Source organism: Mesitornis unicolor, unplaced genomic scaffold (assembly GCF_000695765.1).
Source record: "Mesitornis unicolor isolate BGI_N332 unplaced genomic scaffold, ASM69576v1 scaffold45882, whole genome shotgun sequence".
NCBI classification, from domain to species: domain Eukaryota; kingdom Metazoa; phylum Chordata; class Aves; order Mesitornithiformes; family Mesitornithidae; genus Mesitornis; species Mesitornis unicolor.
In genome coordinates, this window is record NW_010172089.1 from 5,668 (window position 1) to 27,238 (window position 21,571).

General features: G+C 36.9%; 1 protein-coding gene across 1 annotated transcript in view; it reads left to right on the top strand.

Annotated features, from left to right (window-relative positions):
* Positions 1-389: 389 nt before the first annotated feature.
* Positions 390-21,571, top strand: part of RPRD1A (regulation of nuclear pre-mRNA domain containing 1A) — a 34,920-nt gene continuing 13,738 nt past the window's right edge. The window contains exons 1-6 of the mRNA XM_010180259.1: positions 390-492; positions 5,426-5,555; positions 6,075-6,181; positions 6,264-6,358; positions 7,310-7,436; positions 7,535-7,710. Coding sequence (XP_010178561.1) covers positions 390-492; positions 5,426-5,555; positions 6,075-6,181; positions 6,264-6,358; positions 7,310-7,436; positions 7,535-7,710 — 738 coding nt within the window. The remainder of the gene's footprint in view (positions 493-5,425; positions 5,556-6,074; positions 6,182-6,263; positions 6,359-7,309; positions 7,437-7,534; positions 7,711-21,571) is intronic.

The following is a 21,571-nucleotide window of genomic DNA, read 5'->3' on the forward strand; positions in this document are numbered from 1 at the left end:
GAAGGCCTAGAAACATTGAAACCAGATTTGAAAGTTGTTGGATGTCCGAATTACTGTGATACTCGGTCAACTGCTTTGGAGCAGAACCACAGCCAAAAGTGGTGGAAATATATGACCCTGCAGATATAAAGTGGATTTGGGGGAAACAAGTTCCTAATTTAAAGAAGTTATTTTCTGCACTATGTAGTGTAGTTTTTCTGCCAAGAGAAGGAATCTTTCTCTACTGGTGGTTTTAAGATTATTTTACTGAATGGTGGTATAGTGTCATTGGCCAATGTGGTACACTTGAGAGAATAAATGTATTTTGTTTAATTTAAAAGAAACAAAATATGGCTTGCTGATCTCACTGGGTAGTAGAGGGTCTTGAAGGGGACAGTAAGATAGCTAAGATGGAGGTGCTTGTGAGTACCTTCCTGATTATCTACATTAATCTTCTCATCTATGCAGAAAGATCTGGAAATCAGCCAACAGTAGACAAAACTTCATGTGAACGTGAGTTGTTCAGCCATGTCAGAAAAACGTATTTGTGAAGATTTACAAAATTATCTACAGTCAGGAGCAATAGATTAGCAATACAAGAGTCTTTCTCTTCAGATAGCCACATTTGGGTTGTGTAATCCGTCCCTGACTCTTTAATATTAGTTTTGAAAGAATGCAGTGTGTACAAATCTATATTCATTTATTGCTGTACCACTCGTGTCCTGGTATCTTACCTGTACCTGCCCGTCTTTCATCATTCTAGTTCTGAATACTTAAGTGCAGTGTCTTTTTCCAATCCTAAAAATGTTGTTTTTTATGTAAGTTCAGATTCATCTTGGCACTGTACTGGCCAGGCAGTGAAAGGAATTGGTTTGTTTCATGTGTTCAGGTAATTCAGGATACATTAAGTGCAGTGGGAAGCTTCTGCAGAGTAATTATGTTAGCATGGTTTCCTTGGTTTGTGACCAGCTTTCTTGCATCCCTATGGTAATTTGATGTTGATGTCCTCTTTCCCAGCAGTGGCTGTTTTCTGTGTTCCCTTTGTCTACTGGACTCCAAACACAAAGTCAAGATATGTGGACCCTCAAATCTTGAGCATGTGTTTTGTGGGCAATCTCATTCCCCTCTTTGAAAAGAAAACACAGCAGTTCTGAAACCTTGGTAAAATTCACCAGGAGAATCAGGTGACTGTGCAGTCTTGAACACTTAGTTTAACTCTTTCATAACAGAAGGTTAATGAATTTTAAGATTAGCGCTCATTGTACAAGGTGCTTTTTAGGGATTATATTATCCTTGAATCATCCTTTGTAGTGGCAGCTTCTCAAGTGACTTGTTACAGATACACTTTCAGTCATGTTACCAAAGATACTGCACATTGTCAGCTTGCATAAAAACTCATGTTAGCTCTCAAAGTGAACTTGCATTCAAGTTTCAGTGCTGTTTGACTTTAAAAAGTTAAGTCTTGTAATAAAAAGCTTGAAAGCTTGTCATATGTTTACAAAGATGTCATGTAACTTCTTATGCAAAGGTATGAAGCATGCGATGACACAGGAATTGTCCCAGCGATTTTGGAGAAGTGCTGACACTCATGTCCCCTGCTGCATGTATCTGTACTAATGTAATTTAAAAGCAATTGAGCAAAGTCTTTATTTGAATTCGTCTCAGAGAACTTTAGTAAAAAAGAAAATGTGTAGTGCTGATAACTGTTGTGGAATTTTAACTTACTGATGCACCTTTTCTCAGAACCTCTTGTTAAATGATATTTTCATTCAAGGTCAGTTGGCATAGCAGAGCCAGCCTGTAGAAGGTTAAAGCCTGATGTAACATTTTCAGATGGATCAATAGTCTATACACTTGTAGTGGGATATAAGTGAAATCCTGTATGCCTGTGCGTTTCCCTCTAGTTTCTTCTTGTACATCTAAGAAAGCAAATGTCTCTTAGCTCTACAGAAGAAGTGTAGAACAGCATGAAACTAATGAACATGTTTTTAGCAGTCTTCATGGAAGCTCAATTTCCAATGCCAGTAGGTAAATCTGGAGGAGACAAATATGAGTGATTATGCTGGCTTTGATTAACAAGAGTTAACCTCAGTGAAAATAACATGCTTACTGCCTTCCAAGATAAAATGCTAGTTTCTTACACTAAAGTGGTGACTCTTCAGTGTAAGAGTTCTCTTAAGTATTATGGACTCAAGCATACAATGTCAGGACATCGATACTGGACTGGTAGAGAACTAGGAATACCCAGGCCAGGCTAACAAGTGTGTGTTCCTAAGAAGTATAGATTGCCGAAAAATAAGAATTTATATTGAGAGTGCTAAGTCTCTCCACCATAGATGCCTGATTATCATAGTTGCAGGTGAAATACCTTGAATACCTGCAGAGTATTCATTGGCATTTAAATATGTCAGATACATTTTTGGGACAGACTTAGTTTCAATTGCGAGGTGCCAATCCCAATTAGTCTCATTGTGGATGGTTTAAAAGTAGTCTGCTTAATCTGCCCCAGGCAGCACCATTGACCTGTTAAAATATTTCAGAATCCAGCACTGCAGGAAACTGCTTTGGTGAGTAAAGGGTAAATCTAGCAGAAAAAAGGGGAGTTATGTGACCACTGCAGAGAGCTTCTGAAAAGATCACTCAGTCCAGCATGGATGCTTTCTTAGCAGTTTTGTGTTTGCGGACACTGTTGGTATACCAGAAATACTGTGGGCTAGCTACTTCTGACACTTTGTCAGTATGGGCCTTTCAGATCCTCCTTTAACATAAGATCTTACCTTTTATCTTTTTTCTTCTGACACTAAGAGTGCTTTTGCTAATGGCCTTGACACGTGTTAAGACAGTCTAACTTTGATCCATTTTGGTGTTTTGAGGTGTATTAAAACCCAGGGCTGAAAGTGAGATGATTTAAACAGATTTTTTTTCTTTTAATTTATTTTTTTTTTCAGAATAGATCTCTCTGGTCTGGAATTAATTTTGTATTTCAGACTTCAGTAGTTAATTCACAGTTGTAGTAGCAACAGAACAACCTCAGTTGCTGAAGATTACATCCCACTGGAGTCTCCTGCATAAGGCAGAGTGGTAGTATGCCAGTGTGTAACTCCTGAAGATTTGTGAAGTGAAAGGGAACACTTCTTGAGAGTAGGCGCAGTTTTTGGATATAGGATTTTGTGCAGAGCATTCTTGCAGCAAGAGGAATTACATTTTATTTCACAATGTTCTTTGTGAACTTAAGAGTAGAATATTGTTTGAATTTCTAACCAAAGACACAGATAGCTTAATAGTGTTTTGAGGACTTTTTTTCATTAAATGCAGCTTTGTTTCTGTCGAATTGTAGTATGAAGCTGAAAATGTAGTACTAGAGGAAATAAGCTTGGAAGTGACTTCCTGGGTTTTAGCGTGCTTTTTCCAAACAGGGTGTGTAGATCTGTTTACTGTAGTGAATAGATAAATCCTAGGCTATGTGAGAATCAACATCATTTGACTTCATGCACTGCATAAATCTTCTGTTGCTACAAGTTCAGTTGATTTGGTTACTTGGTGGAAACAAGGAAGTTGAGGTCTGTCACAAATGAGTTACATCAGTGAGGATTAAAACATGACTTTTTTGTGTGTGTGTATGTGAAATGGATGGCCAAAGACCTATCCTACATGCAGTTCAGAGGATGTAGTATGTGGAATAGTCTGCTTAATTAGTTTTATAGTCCTAATTCTGGGCTCATTTAAGAAATGGGGATGGAAGGCAGCGTCAGCTTTGGTAAACATGAGTTAATTTTGGTGCACCCATAAAACAATACGTGTTTTCTAAGATATTTTCTTTGAATAACCCAGAGCTTTCTATGTATCAGAACTATGATTTACCTGAAATGTTGTTAGATGTGTTGCTATATTGTCAGTTATTAATAAAAAATTAAGTAGTGTAAGTTTATAAAATCTGCATTTTAGTTTAGCCGGATTTTGATCCAACCAGATTAATTTCCTGAGTGTTTGCATGTAGTGAATTTTTGCAGCAGACTTTTAATAGATCCATCTTGTCCCAGCACTTCCAAACTAATTATTTTTTGTCACTTTTTAGTTTGTCTTGATTCTAAGAGAGAGATACATTTTTACTTTTAATGCAGGTTCTCCCCCCCGCCCCCTGCACGCACACTTAATATGGAACTCTCTTGTTGGGTATGTTTGTCTAAGAGGATAGGAAAAATTCAATACTCCAAGGAGAAATCCTTCAGAGGAGTCTTTTTATAGTACAGAATTTGTTCTCTAAAACATTTCCTTAGAATGGAAGCATATCAACATTGAATTTTCTGTCTGTGAGGGTGGTGGCTCTGCATGTTTGAGAGGTTGGAATGGAAATTAACAAAAAACTAAGCATGGGTTTTAAGAACTTGGGATCTAAGTATGAGTTTTAAGAAATCCTAGATTTGCTTTACTGCAGTACTGTTTTCTTCAAGAGAGCAGGAAAATCTTAAATCTTGTCTTTCAAGAGAAACCTTTTTGAAGTCAGAACATACATACTGAAACCGTGTGGTGGTAATGGTATTGAAAGTTTTTCTGATGTTAACACAAGGTTAGAAGTGTTACAATAAGAATTGCAGCTCTGAGAAACCTGTGGACTAATGAAGATTAGATGAAGTGTGATGGTAAATGAAAATACCTGAGTAGGAACACTTAGAAAACACAGAATAGATTTTCAGATGCAACTTGCGAATTAGAAGCTTGTAATCTATTGCGTGTTCATAGGAATGGGGTAAAATGCTTAAGATGGTTGGAGAAGAGAGAACACCACAGCAGTCTGAAAGTGATTTTTGAAGGTGTTTTCTTGATATTACAGATGCAGGCACATGAATGTTTTAATGAATAGAAGGTGAGAGAGGGAGGGTGTCACAGTGATACAGAGAGGCTGACTAGGGATTGATCAGTTTGCTCAAATACAAGAATGAGGGGTGGTTAAACAAGACTGAGTGAAATTCAAACTAAAAGGATCTCTTCACATGAATGACTGTGTATCTGTGAAGCCCCTTGTCAGAGGAATTCGTGGGTGTAAGAAATTTAGGCAGGCTCAAAGGGAGGCTGAAGTACATGGAAGAAATCCATGAGGACTACCAAACAGACAAATCAAATCAGACCTAGGAAGACACCTGAAAATATCTGGGGCTGAAGAACACTCTGAAATGTGATAGGTTTTCTTTCTGTTTTTATTTTTGGAGATGGGGCGTATTATGTGTCATATTATGGAGGAGGAAGAACCTGAGCAAAGAGTTACAGCAGGAAAGAGAGGGAAAAGCCAGTGGGTCATCAAAGTCTTCTCACATTTTTCAGTACAGTAATGAGAAAAGGAAAAACACATTTGATTTGTTTTCTGTGTTTTGTATAAATGTAGATAAATAGGTATTAGTTGGAGGAACCAATATTTCTAATAATTCTTGTTTATTACTCTCTTTATTAGCAAAACCAAATAGGAAGCTGACGTTCCTGTACTTGGCCAATGATGTAATACAGAACAGCAAAAGGAAAGGACCAGAGTTTACAAAAGACTTTGCTCCAGTAATAGTGGAGGCTTTTAAACATGTTTCAAGGTACAGTAGACGGCTATGTGCAGTGTCCTTTATCATACTGTATTTGAAGAGGATTTTGAGAAGTCCGCAGTTCATCTCTTCTGACCCAGCTAGTCCTTGTGTGCTATTTCTGTACTTGAAGTCTTGTGAATTTAATTTATTCAGTGTTCTTTTGATCTTGGATAGTCTTAATGCTCTTGGATAAAGTTACATAGTGAATTCATCTGCGTTCAGTCTCTTTAGCCTTAGAAAACTGTTAGCTATGCATTAAATTAAGACTTGCTTTCAGTCTGTGTTTATATGCTACAGTAATTTGGTGTCTGTTATCACTAGTGCTGCATGATTTGTTCTTTCCCCAGCAGCCATTCATCTCATTGCACAAGAATGCTACAGTCTTGATACAGAACTGCGGTTTTGTTGTTTTCTGAGATGATACTTTGATATAGATAAAGTATGCCAAGGTCCTTCTGTGAAAGATAATAATACGGAAGTGCTGTACTTTTTACCTAGTGCTGATTTTTGCTTTTTTTCTTGTAACAGTGAGTCTGATGAGAGTTGTAAGAAACACCTTGGCAGAGTGCTCTCTATCTGGGAAGAAAGGTCTGTTTATGAAAATGATGTATTAGAACAGCTTAGGCAAGCCTTGTGTAAGTATTTTGTGTGTGTGTGAAGGTTCAGTCTCTTGTTTGAAATATTATTTCCCTGACTTCTCTGTTTGTTTTCATTTAGATGGAGACAGAAAGGTGAGGAAGCGCACATATGAACAGATAAAAGTTGATGAAAATAACTGTTCACCTCGAAGTTCTCCCACTGACCCTCCGCAGGTAAAGGCATGTTTATAGAATTCTGTATTTGCATATGGTTTGGTATAGAATTTGTCAGTTACTCTTACTTTTGAATGGTCTCTGTCTTTAATGAGGTACTGTTTCTGAGCAAGAGTGACTACACCTGAAACTTTTTTTCACAGTACTTTACAAGTGGAGCTAAGAAGTTGAGCATGCTGTAACTTTAGTCATTTTGACACTAAAGCAGAATTCATGAACTCCAGCTTTGACCACATCAGGATTTCAGCAGTAGTTTCTACAATATTTTAGGTTCTCATTTGGTTTCCAGGGTGGTAACCAATAACACATGTATTAGAATAAGATTGTTAATGGTTTATCAATAAAATATTTCTAAATGTTGCAGTCTTCCCAACCATCATAAGTTCTTGTCTACCTTGCATTGCTATGTCTTTTTATAATTCTTGTGCGTTTTTTGTTGTGGTACTGCCCCGTCTCAGAAGGCTTTTTATTATGACAAGAAATGACTGCCCTCAAATAATCGGAATTTAGTATTTTCTCTGTAACAGACATGTGGGCTTCTATGAACGTCAGCCCTACTTCCAAAAAAAGTACACTGATCTAGTCTGATGTGATAGTGAAGCAAAACTACAAGAAAAATAATTTCAAAAATGTGTAGTAAAATGAAAGGTACTGTAAAATAATCACTGCAGTCAAAAATAAGATTTATAAGTAGTCCTATACCAAGAATTTAAATGAAAAATGTATTTTAGGAAGGTGACCTTTAGGAACACCGCAGTGTTGTTCTGAGAATTAATGGCTTAGCTTTGTTTCGTATTCAGTCTGAAGGGGCATAAAATATTGCTATAATGCTGATACCATAAATGCTTTGAAATTACCATCAAACTGATTCCATAAACTTACTGTGAAATACTGTTTTGTACAAGGATCTGTTTATTTAAACTAGTTCTTAATTTTGCATGCTTTTTTCAGACCACAGATCTCATTAGAGCATTACAAGAACTAGAAAACGCTGCCTCTGGGGATGCAGCAGTTCATCAGAGAATAGCTTCTTTGCCTATAGAGGTCCAAGATGTGTCCCTGTTAGACAGAATAACAGGTGAGGGTTGGGGATCCAGTAACTGAAATGCTGTTCTGAGAACTTAACAATATATTATGAAATCATGCTTTACTTGCTTTTCTCTGCTTGCTTTTTAGATAAGGAATCTGGAGAGCAGCTTTCCAAAATGGTAGATGATGCATGTATGTTGCTGGCGGATTACAATGGCAGGTTGGCAGCTGAAATAGATGATAGAAAACAGCTAACTCGAATGTTGTCAGACTATCTCCGATGTCAAAAAGAATTCCTTGCAGAGAAAGAACATAAGCTGGAAGTGCGTAATGTTTTGTTTTAGTCCATTCTTCACTAATGCTTGTTCTTGCACGTGGTTTTAGTTTGCCTAAACAAATTTTCTCTCTAAAGGTAAATATTTAATTGCTGCTGTTAGGTCTTTGCTTCCAGCACATTTTAAAAAACAGTTTTTGTTGTTGTTCTAGTATTCTAAATCTATTAAACCAGCTCAACATTAGGTAATGTTACAACTGTAATCACTTCAGTGTTTGTCTTTCTGGTTTTAGCCTATTCAGCCTTCATTATATGAACAGACTTAATTTTTAGTAGTGCAAATAGAAAGTCTTATCCTGAATGATACAAACTTAATTCTTCATAGAGTAAATTTCTTCTTGTTCTTTTCGTTCATTGTTGTAAGTTTTAGTTTTATATTACAATGTTTAATAATATGCTTTTTGTGCATAGAATTATCTTTCTAGTAGTTTAGGTTTGTAAGGTCACTTAAAGGATAAGAATTTAATTACTGGTTTTAGCCATTTTTGGCTTTTTTAACCATTAAATCCAGTAAAATGTAGTTTTAGTTTCTACAGCATCTTAACAGAACTGGTGAGCAGCATTTGTAGCACTAGCACCATTAGGACAAATTATTAATTAAAGCAGGATGCAGAGTGAACAGCTCATTGTAACCAAATGATCCTCTAATTTACCACGTCCCTCACTATTACCAGTCATCTGTTTTCCTTTCCTACCTACCACATAATACTGTAAAGCCTCCTGTTGAATATCCCATGTATCCTAAATAGGTCCATAATTCAGTGTCCATTGCTTCCCAAATCCCTTAGCTTTGAGACATAGATTCTAGTACTTACTTGGGTATTTACTGTAATAGAATTGAAGCTGCATCCTTTTGCAAGGGACGAACAGTTGCAAACTGAACAGTTTCAGTGCCCTGTAACTGCAGCATAGGCATGTAGTCCTTACATAGTGCACAAATTAATTGTTCTTCAGGTTTCATATCATACAGGCCTGTGAAGAACAGTTTCTTCACCCTGTAGTTTCTTTGCCCTTTTATAACTTCATAACTTGAGTTCAGATTTTGTGGTGTCTTTGTTCAGGAAAGTGCTGTTTGCAGTGATCATTCCTATCAGTTGTGTCATTCCTAGACTGCTCTGTCTTCCTCTGTGCCTCACAGAAAAGCAGTTGATGAAGGTTTTCCTATCAGCTTCACTGTGTTTATCCTGTGGGAAGAGCATCAACCAGCTTTACCTAAGGTAGATGGTGTGCATGGTAGTGCTGATTACAGTAGCAACTGATCCAACTGCAAAGTGGAACCTGGAAGATTAAAAACCAGGAAGCCTTAACCTTTTAATCACCAGCCCTGCCTTCACTGTGTGTGTGATGTGTTTGAAGGACAAGTTCCCACAGTACCATAGGACTGATTGTCTTGAGACACTCCTTTTTGTAGATCATTACCACCAATTAGACACTGCTTAGGTGTAGTAGACCACTGACGTAGCAGGTTGCTTAAAAGGCAGTGACTTGGTCCTTCAGACAGATCTGTACTTCTGTAAAACCAAAAGAGCTCAGTTTATCAGGAATCACAAATAATGTGCAGCTGTGAACAGATTCCAGTCTTGCTGGTTGTTTTCAACAAATACAGAGCAGTTTAATTTCCTAATATTACTAGATTGAAGAGTTCATAGACGTAAGATAAAGCAATTGCTTATTCCCAGGCTGTTACAGTCCTTAAAACTGGGTTTCTTGCCTGAATTATTTAAACTGTTAAAGAATCTCATTCAAATACAGCACACTTTCAGACTGGTTTCAGATGTCTTTCTTCAAAAAGCAGGAGCCTGAGAAACAGGCTGAGAAAGCAGCATATTTTAAATAAAGCCCTAGGATGTTGAGGTATACTGTAAGATTATTTTTTGGCTGATCAGTGTGGTACAAATGCAGGTCACTAGTAAAGAACTGTCAGCCAAGATGGTGTCAGCCCAAGATACTAATAAAGAGCTATGAGCCGAGAGTTTGTAAAGAAAAAGATCCTTAAAGTCAAGCTTTTAAACTTGTGTTAAGATGATCAAAGTGACTTTTTTCTCACTACCAGTAGTACCTTTTGGTTTGGAAAGTGCAGGCTAATAAACATTTGCAAGTTTTGAAAGGTAAGATCGGGATGTCTTCATGGTGCTGTCTATAGGGCCAGCTTGCTTAGTTTTTCTGGTTTCTAGTTTTCTTTCTGTTCGCTTTTTAAGAAATAGCTGTCTTCTGATGTAAATACCAAATACCTGTAGCCAGATGCATTTGTTTTTGAAGCAAGGACTCTTTATAGGACTCTTGCTGCTCAAGTTTAATTTCAGGCTAAATCAGTTTGTTCTAAGCAGGCTTGTTTCTTTTGTTAGACTTCTGGCTATTGACATTTTTTGAGTATAACATGGTCTCTGGGTTGTAACATGTTAGATCTTAATTTCTTTCTGAATTAGTATCACATGTCTGTGGGGATATTGCTGAGATGCTACCTTATTGCTTTGTCAAAATTCCAGGTATGATGGTAGAAACAAGTGATTGTACACTTAGTGGAATCTAGAAATGTTACCTGCTGTTGATCTGGTTTAACAGTATTAGAATTTGAATTCCCAGCAAATTCTTGTTAACTTTAAACTTTAGATGGGAGCTTTAGACCTAAATTTGCAGATGTTTTGTCTTCTGAAAAACATTTGCAGGTAGGTAACTTTGAATAACCAGTCTTTCCATGAGTACTTCAAAAAAAATTCTCTAATCATTGTTTCTAAACAGAAGTGCATGATTCCCATCAAAGTCAAGGTAACGTATGCATTAAGTCTTGACAACAGATAAATAATATGAGCTATCATATCTGCATCAAAAGCTAACTGTACTGCTTAGTAGGTGACTTTCGTAAGTCTGCTCTGGGTAAGTAGTGTCATCTCTAAATCTTAAATTGTTTTCTTTAACATCTGTCTAGCTTCTGTTGCAGGTGGTGGACATGGACCTATCTTCTAATGATGTCATCATCCATTAGTACACATCCTGCTAAAAATAAATTTAAGAATCAAAATCTTGTATTGTCTGTTGTTTTTGAACACTGAAGAGAAGGAATTCTGTAACTGCTCATACCAAAGGTCTGCTATTTTCATCTGTGTTCTCACAAACATTACTGAGTTTATGCCCAAGATGGATAAGCATTTATCCGGTGTCATTCCTTTTTCTTGAAGATCAAAACTTTCACATGGTTATTCCTAAAACTCATAAGTCCTCTCATTTAAATCATTCAGAATTCCAAATGCAGAAGTTTGGGCGTCCCTTGCACTGAAGCTGCCATTACCAAAAGGAAAGAGCTGTAAAAACAAGACATTTTCAGACTTTTTTTTTTTTTTTTTAAGTTTACACTCCAGTTCTTGGGTGTACATGAATATCAGAAATGAAAAGTGATGGATGTAGAACTTGTCCTTCACAAGCACAATAAAGAAATTTCACTTTATCAGCATACATCTATCTTACATTCTATGTAGGTAACAAAGATGTGTTTTGTAATTGCTTTTGCACCCTTATAGAGCCCCCCTCAAGTTTAGGAATTATCCTAAAGTGCATTTTCCCATCACTTTTGTAAGTTTTAAAATAGTATAAATATTTAAGGTCCACTGTGCTGTAGCTGCATATGGAAACTTGCATAGTATTTATAGGTAGATGTGATTCTGTAAAAAAATAGAGCTTTTTGCAGAAATATCTTTGTAGGAACCCTTGTTTCTCAGAACTTGGAGGACTAATACAATTTCCTTTTTTTTACTACTTTGGCTGACTCTTTCCTCTGCTTCCTCATTGTGTCCCCCTCCTATGTCCCTGCCTGTTCCCTAGTTTTTGAACGGAAATGCTGATCTGTTGGTCTCACTGAAGGCTGATAAAAAGAGCTTTTTATGGTAGGAGGAACAGAGAATTGGGTGTGCATAAATTAATAACCAGGTGTGCTCATCTCCTTGTGGTAAAGACTGTCCTGTAGACATTCTACAATCAACAAGGCCTTAAAAGTTCAGGAATTACATGAACAAGATAAGCACTTTATTTACTGCTTCCATACTGCTTTGCTTTTGCCTTTTCCACAATCTTACAGAAATTACAGAGTAAATAGACTCTTACTAAATGTCAAATAAAGACTTTGATACTTTGGAATCTAACATAACTTACTAACGAGTGTGGGCAGGGGATCATATGACCTTTTTCTAGCAAAACAAGACAGCCTCCTCTCACCATCATTTTGATGTTGCCAAAAAAGGTGGCATCGCTACACTGGAGGATGGCTTTGTTTCTTACATAGTGCTTTTGTCAACTTACCACTTTAAATGAGGGAACATTCTTGTCACTAAATCCAGATTTGTAGGAAGGAAATGCTGCTCTGGAGGGCCTGCTGTGTTTTAGCAGCTTGCATTTAATTAAGACACTTTCATTGATGATGTTGCCACCTTGCGTTTCTTATTTTCTACAGCTGTATAAACAATATTCATATCCTTACACTCACACATCTGGTTATAATTGTTTGTGGTTTCTTAGCAGGTTGGAGAGAGTATTGTATGTTCAATGCACTTTTACTTCATGTTGGAGCTTTATAACTCAATATAGCTTGACTTATCTTCCTAAAGGGTTTAATTTTGTCATGGGATTTTGCGGGTAAGCCGCAAACAGTCATCCTAGTCTGTAGCTCTGTAGTCAAAGGTGCTTTTTTTTTTTTTTTGTCAGTTTCAACTTGGTGGTTTCAAATGCAGGCAAAAAATTTAAGCAAATAATTTAGGGATGGCAGTGGTATAACGGGCTCATGTGTTTAGGTTTTGTTTTTCAGTGCAAGGCTATATTGATACTATTGTCTACTGTTTTCCTCTACCATGGCTTTTGTGTTATCACAGGGTGTAGTGTTTTCCTTGATGTTTGTTTGTTTTTGTTTTTGTTTGTTTTTGTTTTTTTTTTTTAAATTTAAGCCCCTTCTACTTACCTGGTGCCTTTGTATGCCACCGTCTTTCCTTGAGTGCCACTTAGGATAAGTGAACTTAGGGTAATACATTCAGTCATGCATCATGCTTTTTAAGTACACTCAAAATAATTTAGAATAATTTCTTTATAACCTTGTAGCTGAAGAGCTAACATATTTTGCTGAGCTTTGGTTGAAGTTGAGGAAGATTGATTTGTAGCATGAATCCTTCACTGCTTTTTGTTATAGGGTGGAGTTTGCAGCATTGTAAGTGATCTACAATGAGGCAGCACTACAGTAAATCAAGTTAATCTTGAGTTAGAACTGAGTAGTGCTGTACCTGCTGCTAACAGTGCAGTAATTACAGAATGCTTAGGTAGAAAATACCAGGAAGCGGGCAGTGAGGTTCATCTGTACTCATTGGGACTGTTCTGAGTATTTAAGGTCTTCTGATACACCTTTGGCAGCAGCAGACTCCCTGTAAGTAGTGATAACACACAGCCAGTGTTGTGTGATCTCTTTTGACACTATCAACCATTGTATTAATTTCTATTCAGGATTACAGCATCAGAAATTGAAGCTGGGTTGATAGTGCTTCCAGTTCAGGCTAGTATAGGACTTCCACTGAAAGAGGTGTTTGAAATGATCCAGATACTCCTGGGCTGAGGAGAGCATGACTGAATCCCTCCATAATAAAAAAGAGAGGAGACCCTTTTCCAGAATTATTTTACTGCCTTTGTGGACCAGTTTCAAGTGACTTTCATGCTTTTTCAGAGAAATGCATGTAGTTCTTAAACATCAGGAGGGAAATTTAGGCTACAGATCTCTAATGGATGGATTCTCTTCATTCCTCCCATCCTACCCTGTACAAAATGAAATAGGAGTCAGAGACAGGCCCCTATGCTTGGAGATTTGTGTAGATTGGCTCAAAGGCTTTGCTCATAGGTTGGCTTTGAATGACCATTTGAAGTGCTTTGTGTAGTGTAAATGCTCTATGTATCTTAGAGTTGAGTTGCACAGTGTAAGTCTTTAGTGAAAATAGTCACTGGGGGTTTTTGTGTGCTTTTTGTTGTTGGGTTTTTTTTTAAAATAACAAAATCAATACACCCCCCAAAAAGCCAAAACAAAAAAACCCAAACAAACAAAAAACCCCACCCCAGCTAAGCTCAGTAGTTTGGATTATTTACCTGAAGGTGGCTGGGGAGAATTAAGCAATCACTGCAATACTCATCTCTCCTTAAGGTTTATTAAATCAGAAGTTAACATGAGGGGATGTTTAAAGTTAAATACAGGTTGCATCTCATCTGCAATAGAAGTATGTGATGTATCCATTTTATAAGAACGATGCTTATTTCCCCATTTCTTACAACAAGCTGATAATCTCTGTACTTGACCAGTAAACATCCCTTTTTTATACTGTGACTTAATGACTTCAGCCTCAGATACCATGGTGCGTAGTTTCTTAGTCTGTACTTGAAAGAGTGATAGACTTCAGAGCTCTGTGCTGTCAGTCAGAGCAATGGAGGCACTTGAAGACTCCCACTTCCTAAATTAAATTGCTAGGTACTCGAGTGTAAATCCTGGCTTTTCTAACAGATCAGGCAGACTGTAGGTTGTACCTTGCTCATCCTTGGAAGGTAAAGATAACCTTTTGCTTCAGTTCATATTTTAAAGCATTGCTTGTTGCATTGAAGGTGCTCTGTTTTTGAACAGGGTAATAAAAATGTTACAACTTCTGTATTTATAAAACTTTTTACCAGTTTGACTCATTATTTGTGAAGAGTGGGGTTTTTTTAAGCTTCACTCTGCAACTTGTTACTTTTTATTTGAAAGGGAAAAAAACCAGAAAAGCACAAGATAACAGGTACTTTAATCTAATACCCTTGAGGTACCTTTCGAATTCTTTGTTCTAAAAATACCAAGAGAAGTTACTGGTCTTGCCTACGTAGGACTTGCTGTTGTTTTAGAAAATAATGACTTAAAAAAAAAAGTTCCTGGCTGTTGCAAGCCAAAAACTTGATACTGTTAACCCAGTGAATGGATCTATTTGTGTCATCCTCAGAAGATCAAGTTTTGCAGGTATGTAATGATTCATTTTTTGTGCAAACATCTGAGAGGATGGGAAATTGAAAACAGAATAATCAGTGCTCTAGCTAGAGGATCTCAAATTTTTGAGGGACAGCTGTAGATTGGCAAGTGATTTTGGTGCATTCTGCAGCAGATGTTCCCTTTGCTTTGACCAGATGTTTGCTGGAAGAAAAAAAACCTCACAGCTGGATGTAAGAAATATCGAAACTGTAGCACCTACTTATATCAGTAGTAGCAATGTAGTTTTTCAAGTTAAGACTACACCTTTGTTACAAGCCTTAATTTCCCACAGTAGTAGTGTTCCTGTTTAGACTTAAAAATGGTTTGTGACACTAGACCTATTGAGTTTTAAGAGTATATGCAAATATCACTACACAGACTTGCCATTGGGCTTTCTCACTCAGTTTGAAAGTTAGAAAGGAAATGTTTGTAATCCATAGTTTCAAAAAAACCTGAATGTTGTGGATGGAAAGGGTGAAGGAAGGGAAGCTATCGGAAAGCTCTGCTCCACAATTTGAGATGACTAGTATAAACAAACTGAATAGAAATCTGTTGCTTTGGTTTATGTTTTGTTTAACAGGAAAATAAACCCATGTGTATTTGAAGATAATTGTGTTCAGCTCAAATGCTGTGTTCCTTAGAGTCCTAATTAAAGCCTGCATTGTCAAGCTGATACTCAAAAGTTACACCTGGAAAATTTTTCTGCCATCATTAAGATCTAGAAACTATTATAAATTTTTTGGTCTAACAAGCTTCTATATGAAGTTAAAAGGAAGCATCATACTCAGGTTACTCTCTACTATGACTATACCTGTAGATAGATTTTTGTTGTTGTTGTTGCATTTGTGATAATAATTTAGCTGGAAGGGCTGGTGGGAAGAGCTTCAAGGAATCTCTGACAGTCAAAAAAAAATGAACATCAGCTTGCTTTTTCTCAGCCTTGCTGAAACAACACAAAGCACATTTTGTTCTATCTAGGTTACAAACTTTTGATATTTTCACTTAAAACCTGTGTTATTAGAGAGAAAATGTGATATGCATAAGATCTGATGGAGAACACAGTAGCACTGTTGCATTTGTGGACAGAGCTGATAACTTTGTGAAGAATTTGAATGTGCACAGCAAGGGAACAGTCTACAAGTGGACAACAACTGTCTGTATATGAGACAACATTTAAAGAAAATTTTCATCCAGTGTAGTTACTGTAGATCTTGGTCAGAGAGCTCATACTTACCTATGTCCTCACATATACATAGGAAAATAATTAATCTGCTTCTGTAATTGTCTGAGGTGGCAAGTATTTTCAGAGTCTGCTAATGAAATAATAGATGACCCTTTGTTATTAGTTGTAATGTAATGTCAGCATAGGGGAAAGTAGAGTTCTTCCTGAAGAAATATTAAGTGCAGTATTAGTAAGTATAGGTGATGTCTTCATGACAAAAACTTGTTTACATTTTTTAAAAAAGTAAGAGTGAAATATTCTTTTTCAGAATACTTCAACATTTTGTGGTATGCAAGGACAGTCCACTTTTTTATGGGTAAAATACTGAAAATAAAAATAATATTGAAGATTTCATATGGCACTTGTGTGCCCAAGATAAGGTTCATTTTTAGTTTTAATAATTGTGTTGTCAAAATTGTTTGAGTTCATATAAATTGAATGAGTTCATAGTTGAACTGCTTTAATAGAGCACCAAAACTTTTGTTTTCGTAGTTCGTAGTCATAGTTTATATTCCCTGGCTTTTGTATTCATGATGATCTTATGTAGTTGTACTACTAAACTGGTCACAAGGTTCATTGTAACTATTTCAGATTTCTTTTATAGTTTTTATGCTCTTTTCAAATAGCTACAGATGATCTGAAGGGTGCCTCCAACTTTTCTGTTAATTATAAAGTCTCCATCTGAAGTTCTTAAAAAGGTACAATTAAGTAGACAAACATTTGCCGGTGAGTAGAGTTCTAACAAATAGGTCTTCTTGTTTGACCAGGAGCTCTCCAATGTGCTTTTTTTAAAGTAACGTCTAAGTAGCAGGTCATGGAAGTTACAACTTCCGTATATTTTCAGCTAAGGCTAAATGTAGAGGGCAGAAATACTCTTCAGTAGGACTCAAAGTGAAACTTGAGTTTTATAGATAAAAAACATCACACACCGATGTCTAAGTCAGTGTAGTCAATCTGGGAAATTTGACTTCAAAAATAAAATCCAGATATTTTAGAAAATTAGCTGCTCCTGGTTGTTAAAGAGCTCAAAGAATAGTAGGCCACTTCGTGGAGCAGTAGAGTCTCAGCTGAGAAAAGAACTGTTAGGGAAAATTAATGCTTCTCTTAGCTGGGCTGTTGCTGATAAATCCAGTTCTTTAAAATGGTTTTTGTCTTTCTGTTAAAGCATGCAGGTGAATGCAGAGTTTTGAAGAATGTTTGTTTTCAGCTAGCAACAACTGCAGCTTAATTAATACTTGCCTGATTTTGAAAATTAATCTCCAAGAATAATGGTTGCCTTTTTCCCTGGAGAAGCCAGCCTAAAACATTTGCCTCCATACTGAAACCCACACACAATGTGTGCTTGAATCAAAATGCTGAGGGGAGAATGGAAGAAGGAGAACTGCAGGGCTTTTACGTGATGCTATAACTACCCGGTAGAAGTGTCCTTCTTGCTCTGATTGCAAGCTAAGATTTATTATCGTGTATATGTTTATATGCAAACACAAACACTTTTTTTTTTTTCCAAAATGTGTTCTCTTAAAAGCTGGATTATGTTCTTCGTACCTAGATTTCTCTGATGGAGTGGGGTATGGCTTCAGGGAGGGAGAGCAGCTCAGAAGCTATGAAATAAAACATGGTTGAGGACAATGTGAAAACATCAGCTCTCACTGTTGTGAAAACGTCAGCTCTCACTATTGACTGTCTCTTGAAGCTGTATGCATTAGTTATTCTGGGGGGTGTAATGGAACAGTAAGAGAGCAATTGGGAGAGCTATTTCAGCAGCAGTGAGGAAACCCATGTATTCCACATCTCCTGTGCTTGCTGAGAATTAGTTTCTTAGCTGGGGAGAAATGAAAGGAGTTCTTTGTCACAGGAGTACTCGCCATCACCCAGTTAGAGTGTAAATTGGTCCTTACACTTGCTTTAAAATTTAATTCTGGACCAGAGGAGTGGCCAAAGTACATTTACTTCTGCATTTAGGCAGAAACAGTTGCAATGTCTTTCAGTTGTGCCAAAAGTTATAGAATCCTGGATTAGTCTAGTTTTGGAGTTATTCATAAAGTTTTTACACTGCCAAAATCTGGAATGCTGTGGAATAAAAATGGAAAGAAAGAGAAACAGTGACACAACTCAGGATGATGTATAAATCCTGTAAATGAACTCTTTTTTCTTGGAATTTCATTCTTGTAATACAAAATGAAGATGTATCTCAGAGATAAAAAGTGCATTAAAATGACTTGATTAGAAATGGGCAAAACATTTTTCTGATATTTATCAGCTACTGCTGGTAGCGATGGGTGGAAGAGGGGAGAGTGAATTGCTCTTATAGAAGGCTTATAGGTGTTGCACTAGTCTGATTTCTGGGGAGACTTGATTATTGCAGTCAGGCTGCCAATCTGTCAATTCTTTCACTTGGCAGGGAAACAGTCTTAAAAGCAACTTCGTTCCTTAAAAGTTTTTGAATTAGTTTTGTGAATAAGTGGATAGAGAGGCCCAAAGGGATGCTTCAGTAGCTCATCTGCCCTCAGTCTGCCATCCAGTCAGCTTGCATAGTGTGGAGCCAGCCATAACCCCTGCTGCTTTTCCCCACAATAGTTGGGCAGTGTAGAAGACATCAAGTGATACTGGGATGGGGAGGGCACACTGGGTGGAAGTTATTGCTAGATGGAGAATTGGGGTAACTGGGATGGAGTTAGGATGTTTAGCCATTTCTTTACAGGACTCAAATAGCAGCATCATTCACTGAACATCCTTTTAACACTGTGCTGCTTCATCTTGAATAAATGATACTGTTAAGGGTGTAAAATACTTGCATGTGATAATAGGATTGAAACAGTGTTTCTGTGAAAGTATTAGTCTGAGGAGCCAGTGTTTTGAGCTGCTCTCCCCGACATCCCTATCTGCTTTATTTTCTTGTCTGATTCACCATTAAATTCTTATTTTTTTTAACAAAAACACCTTTCTGTTTAATTTTCTTCATCTATGAAATTTACCTTACAGCAGGTTCTAAATTCTCAGTGGTTTGGTAATGCAGAAATATATTATGAATTCAAAATTATTTAAAAACTCTTTTGCACAGTTATCAAATAAAGTACACTGCTCCCTCAAGAAAACTAAGAAAAATCTGCTGTCATAACCTTTTCAAATTGAAGAAGAGCTTCAGTATTGGAAAAGGGATGGTACATACTTAAATGGGAATATTTGGAACACTGTTGTCTAAGTGTCAAAAAGGAATTTTAGTTACTTGTTTAACACACTTTTACACTACCAAATTTAAAAAAACAAAATCCACTTTTTTAAGCTAATGAGAATGGTATTTTTGAGTGGCATAGGTAGGAGAGGAATATACTGTAACTTTTTAGGCAGAAAATTCAGTGTAAGAGACAAATATGGTTTATGTTTTTGTTATTGGACGGAATAAGGACTGAGAATATAAGTTATTAACAACATTTTTTGGCCCCAGCCTTATCTCCCCTAATCAGAGTGTTTTCTCGGTGCAGAAGAGATCAGTTCTCTCTTCATAGCTATGTTTGCCATAGCGTACTCATAATTTGTAAGCAGGCATGAGGGAGAAAGCTGAGAAGTTGAAAGAATGCCACATGCTTTTTAAAACAATAGAAGTTAGAGTAGATGTGCACTAGAGGACTGGAATATTAATATTTTGTGACTTAGCACAAGTCCTGAAGTATTTGAAGCTATTCTGTGAGTCTTTGATTTAATTTTATCTAGTGTTTAATAAATAGAAATCAGTGTGAAATTAAGCCTTTGATCTGCCTGCAAGTTAAACATTTCTCCCTGTGTTTTGGTTTGGTTTTCTTGTTTTGTTTTGTTGTTGTTTTTTTTTCTTTTTTTTTCTTCTCCCCACCTCTCCCCCTTCCCTATGCATCCAAGCAAGACTTTTGTATGCAGGTCGATCTTTGAGGCCTTGTAAACCAAATGTCCAGGTTCAGTTTTGCAGTCAGCACATGCGCTGGTTTTAAAGTTCTGCTGCATGCGGAGTTCGAGGGTGTGAGATGTGTAGTGGCTGCTTTGTTGGTTATAACATTGCAAGAGGGAGAGAGTCAAGTTTTGAAAGATGCAGAATTGAAAGTTGTAAATAAGCATTTGAGCTTTAAATTCCACTATTCAAAAGATTTTTGGTTTGAATTCACTTCTGAAAATAGCACATTAATGATATGTCAAAAAAATAGCAATAAAAAAATGTGAAGAAGCTGGAGAAGCAAGATTTACATCTAACTGTAACCAAGAGGTCAAGTAGATAGTTCCTCAAATGCTAGATTCTTATTACCCCTTTCCATTCCAAATTATGTATTTCTTTTCATCCTTTGTTTCTCTTCAGTCAATACCATTCAGATAAAGTTCATTTTACTCCGATCCAAATACTTCATCCATCAGACAGGAAAGGAGGTAGAAGGAAAACTTATTTGTTTGTTCCCAAGTTGTACCTCTAAACAAGTTATTGGATTTTGTGTGGAGCACTGAGCTACTTGTAACTTCTTTATAAACAAGCCTCAGAGCTGTCCTAATCTCCATAAATGTGAGCACTTCGATCGTGAAGACAGTAGAAGGCAGAAGACTGAGCAGACGGTGTAACTCCCCCAAATGTTACACTTGGCAATGTTTCAAACACACAAAAGTTTTAACGTAATTTATTTCTAGGTTGCTAGTAACTACCAGAGTAGGAGGAATGATTCTGCAAGGGCAGTAGATAGGAAATCAGTAGCTTCCTGCGTCACATCCCAATTCACTATTTGCATTTTGACACATTGCTTTATTTCTTTTCTGTGCTATCACTTATTCTGCTTCCTCCTCAAACCGTAGTCACTAAGAAAACACTGAGGATGTTGCATTCGTATAGGATCTCCCTTTCCCTCCCTCCACCTTGTCTTTGCTATTCTACACCTCAAGACTCAACGGTGAAGCTGAATCTGGTGCTATTCGTTGCCCAAGAATTCAGTGTGTCAAGGTGAAAGCTGGTTAAATTCTAGCTGTATTCTAGAAACATCATGGAATCTCCCATTTTAAGTTACTTGTTTTCTGATGGAGATAATCGACATGTATCAACTATAGTGAACCATGGTCAGAAGGTGGGAGCTCTAATATAAAGTCAGTATATTTAATAAATTGAGCGAGCTGTGCCATCATTGTAGCAGCTTTATTCTGGAGTATTTCCCCTCCCAGATACTGATACGGTTTGTCATCCAGGAAAAAAAAGAGGAGTTTAGTTAAACTGACATTTGATGGGTAGCTTGCAGCCATATATTTTCAGTCTTTCACCCGTCTCAGTGTAAGTGACAGATACTGCCTGGGTGCCAGTAAATTGTGTTTTCCTCTTTCCCGGTTTTCTGCTTTCTGCCCTAGGAAAGCTTTTTTTGTGTGTGTGGTGATTTTTGTTGCTGCTGTTGTTTTTTAAACAAGTGGTATATTAAACAACCTTTAGTTTTAAATTCTTTAGATCTAGAAGCTGTGCCACTGTCATTAGTGTTGTATGCACTGACTATTTAGCAAAACAATTTATCATGCTGTCTTGAAAGCCAGGCATTTCTTGTGCTTGCTGTCACAGGTTGTGTAGTGAGTTGAGTGCCATTTCTAATAGAGAAACCTGTCATTTGGTATAGGATGATATTAGATGCAACCTCT